The sequence below is a fragment of the Vicia villosa genome, unplaced genomic scaffold (genome assembly GCF_029867415.1).
Source record: "Vicia villosa cultivar HV-30 ecotype Madison, WI unplaced genomic scaffold, Vvil1.0 ctg.001884F_1_1, whole genome shotgun sequence".
Taxonomy (NCBI): Eukaryota; Viridiplantae; Streptophyta; class Magnoliopsida; order Fabales; family Fabaceae; genus Vicia; species Vicia villosa.
This window is the reverse complement of record NW_026705763.1, coordinates 267585-271384: the sequence shown is the minus strand read 5'-3', so window position 1 is coordinate 271384 and position 3800 is coordinate 267585. Positions and strand designations below refer to the sequence as shown.

General features: G+C 35.4%; 1 protein-coding gene across 1 annotated transcript; it reads right to left on the bottom strand.

The window, feature by feature from the left end:
* Positions 1-256: 256 nt before the first annotated feature.
* LOC131637000 (uncharacterized) lies at positions 257-3583 on the bottom strand. The gene is made up of 3 exons (XM_058907570.1): positions 3484-3583; positions 931-1086; positions 257-837 (listed from the first exon to the last, which is right to left on the bottom strand). Exons 1-3 carry the CDS (start codon positions 3581-3583, stop codon positions 257-259), a joined length of 837 nt encoding a protein of 278 aa, XP_058763553.1.
* Between the last annotated feature and the right edge of the window lie 217 nt (positions 3584-3800).

Sequence of the window (3800 nt, the reverse complement as noted above, 5' to 3'; positions counted from 1 at the left end):
AAATTCGAAAATATGTATGCAATTGGTAATAACAATGACAATATGTATGGTTTTATAAGTGTAATACCTGAATAATTGCCATGCTGAATTGTTAGAAGTGAGATTGCCGAACATCTTCGTTGATGTTATAATTGTTTTTCCTTGCAAAAAAAATAAAAAGTACGTATTAAAAACCCCATTATGAAGGGTAAAAATTGATACATTTAAATTATTCATTAACGGAAATAAATAATTGCAACTATAAGAAGGAGAATACCTAAACAACATTGTGAAAAACTTCTTTAAAAACGACATTAGTGGTATGTTGTAATGCAACTTTGTCTTTGTCGTGAATTAGGATTTTCAAACCTGCTTTACTTTTGACTCTTGACATTGCAACATATAGTTGGCCATGGCTGAAAACTTCCTTTGGCAAATATAATCCAACATAGTCTAATGATTGCCCTTGTGATTTATTTATTGTCATTGCAAAAGAAACAATAATGGGGAATTGTCTTCTTATTAGTTTGAATGGCCAAGGTGATTGAGAAGGGGACAAAGACATTCTAGGTATGTAAATAGTGTTTCCAACATGTGTACCTGAAATAATCTTAGCCTCGATAACATGGTTTGCTAACCTTGTTACAGTTAATCTGGTACCATTGCATAGTCCCTCAAATTGGTCCAAATTCCGAATCAACATTACTGTTGTGCCAATCTTTAATTTCATGGAATGATTAGGTAATCCTGAAGTTTTCAAACAGCTTAAGAATTCTGGAGTCAAATGCTCAAAAGCCTCATTGTCATTAGCTTCAGATCTATCAATAGAATCACTACTCAAATACTCCTTTTCATCACCTAATAAGAACATTACATGAAAAATGAATAGAATGTAAAAGTAAATGCAGTGATAAACCATTAAGTTGGTTAATATGAAAGAGAATTGTTTACCTGGAAGTAGATTAGTAATGTAATCGTTGATTTCGTCCACAACCTCTAATGTAGACGCTAAAATAGCTCTACTTTGGAGAAATTCAAGATTGGTGAGATTTTCAATGAGGTTTGGGTAGGTACTTTTAACAATAGTCTCAATTGGGTCAAAGAAATCTGCTAAAAGAAAGTCATTTGGAATAGTAATTTCAGCATATCCATCATTGGTTGAGATACCTTACCATCTCCAACTTGTAAAATCCATTTTGAGAAACTCTCTATTGTAACACCCCTTACTAACCCCGCGACAATTTAAACAAGTATTCAGAGTACATGAAATAAGGGTGCCACAATTGATAATAAATAAACATCATTTTGTCATGTCATGCGTTCACTGAGGTAATCATCATTAATTAAAAACGGTTCATGTTAACACAGCGGAAATTAAATCAAGCGGACTAAGTTTAACATCTTTAAAACTTATCCTTCAAAACATCAAAACATAACTAGAGTCATAAAACATAAACTCTAAACATCGCGTCCCCAGTGTTACAACTATCAGAGCATGACACCTGACGCTAACTAAGACACTGACTCACGAGCTAGTCCTCACCGAGTCGAACAGCCGCTATCCTCAATCTGAAAATGACAACATGTAAGGGTGAGTCTCATCATAATTAACAAATGTTATAAGTTTATAAAGCAATAACACATCACAGTTGCATTGTTCACCCAATTGTTTCATAAACAGACATTTAAAACAAGTCACACCACCACAAACAACAACCAACACATCATCAACATTTACAACACTGAAATGCATCCAATCATGTTATAAAATTATGCATATGTATGAACTGACATTATGCATGTGGTACCAACATCATCAAATGAGAATAACCCATGACCGATCCAACATCATCAAGATACGGCCCTGCTAGCACAGATTCCACACAATGGGAATCATGCCTTTCACTGATCCAACACATCATCATGGATACAGTATCATCAATGAACATGAATGAATGTGTCATACCCAAAAATTTGCCCACACTATTTCTCCTATTCAAATTCAAAACAAAGTATAAAGCTCAAAGACATCTCTCCTAAGCAAAGATCAAAAAACTAGGGTCTTGTCGTTCAGAAGGAAAATCAATGAATCAAGGGTTCCAAGGCATCCCATATGGCTCAAAACATCTCACATTATCTCTATGACAAGTATCAAGTCTCGGCTTAAAAGATTGGTCACTCAAATGTTCAGAAAGTCAACAGTCAACTAGGTTGACCTAAAAGTCAACTGTGGGCAAAGTAAAGTCAAAACTCCTGATTTTTTGTCAAGATCCTTATATTGAAGTATCATTCACCATTTGATCAAGAATTGATCATGGTTCATCAATGAAATATCAAAAAATCAACAAATCAAAAAGTTTCTAAATTAGGGTTTGTATAGGAGAAAGGCAACTGAATTTTGACCAGCCATAACTCCCACATGGAACATCATAAATTTTCCATCCAAAGCTCATTTTGAAGGGAATTTAACTCTCTACAATTTTGTCTCTCACATGCCAAGTCTAAAAATGCTTCATTTGAGAGGTATGGACCAAAACATTATAGGTCCTTTTCAAAAGTCAACCAAAAGTCTTTTTTTTTCAAAAGGACACACAAGGAGCTTGGAAAATTATTTTGATATGAGACCAAAAACACTGGTTAGAGGACTCTTCAAGGTTTCTAAAAAGTCCTACAACTCCTTCATACCTCAAAAATTGAGGGAGATATTCCTTGTCAAAGTTGGACAAATTTAAGAGAAAAAATGTGAAGAAAAAAGATTCAAAATGAATTTTTTTTGCAAGGGAGCCCAAGTTTTTATGGCCCAATCTTGTTCTCCAACACATCAAGGAGATCCAATCCAAATGCCACGAAATTAGTTAAATTATTTGATTTTTATATTGTTTTATTCATTAAAAAAAAGAGATATAAATCAAATAGTTTAAATAATGATTAAAGATTTGATTGGAGAAACTTCTCTAACTGAATCTAATCACCAATTGGACATTATATACGACCAATTTTCGTGGAGAATTATATTGGAAAGAGAAGATCAAGAGTGAGCCAAATTTAGAAAGCTTTAATATTGATTTTCAATCAAATTTACAATTGCTTGATTCAAAGAAATTTTGTGCAACATATTTACCCTAATATGATTCTCTATATAAGCGCGAACTCAGTAACAAAAAGGGGATTTTTTTGTTTGGGAACCAAGGAATAGGGTTTCAAAGAAGGAAATTGTGACAAAACTAGGGCACGATCATTCTTTGCTTCCAGTAAGTTTCAGAGCTTCTCACTCGTTCCATTCAATCCCTGAGGCGTCAAGGGACACTACCCAATCATTGTTGAGGCCGAAGACTTCTCAGATCACCCTCATTCATGTTGCACCGGTTGTAAGAGTTTTTACGTTTCCAAATTTTCATATTACACGATATCGCTTGCATTCATGCATATATTCATGATCATAACAATGTTTAGGGTCGTTCTTATCCATCGTTTGTGAGGTTCTGTCCAGGAATGAAGACCCACCATGGTTAGGGCACGGAGGTCCTGGTTTCTTCATGTTCATGTTTCCCAGCCGTTTCAGCGCAAACCAATATGTCCATTGGATTCGCAGCCCTCGATTCATGTGAACTAGGTGTTTTCTTTTTATGTTTTGCTGATTTTTGCAGGTTTTGGTCATCAAACTCGCCGGAGAAGACCACCAGAAATGCGCCGGCCGGTGGTTCTGCTTCTCTGGAAAAGTGGATCAAGAACGTGGCACTCTGGCGCGCTATCATTGGCTAGTCAACAAACAGGCCCCTTTCTCTCTCCATATCATTGGTTCACGCGTGACAGAGGGGGTC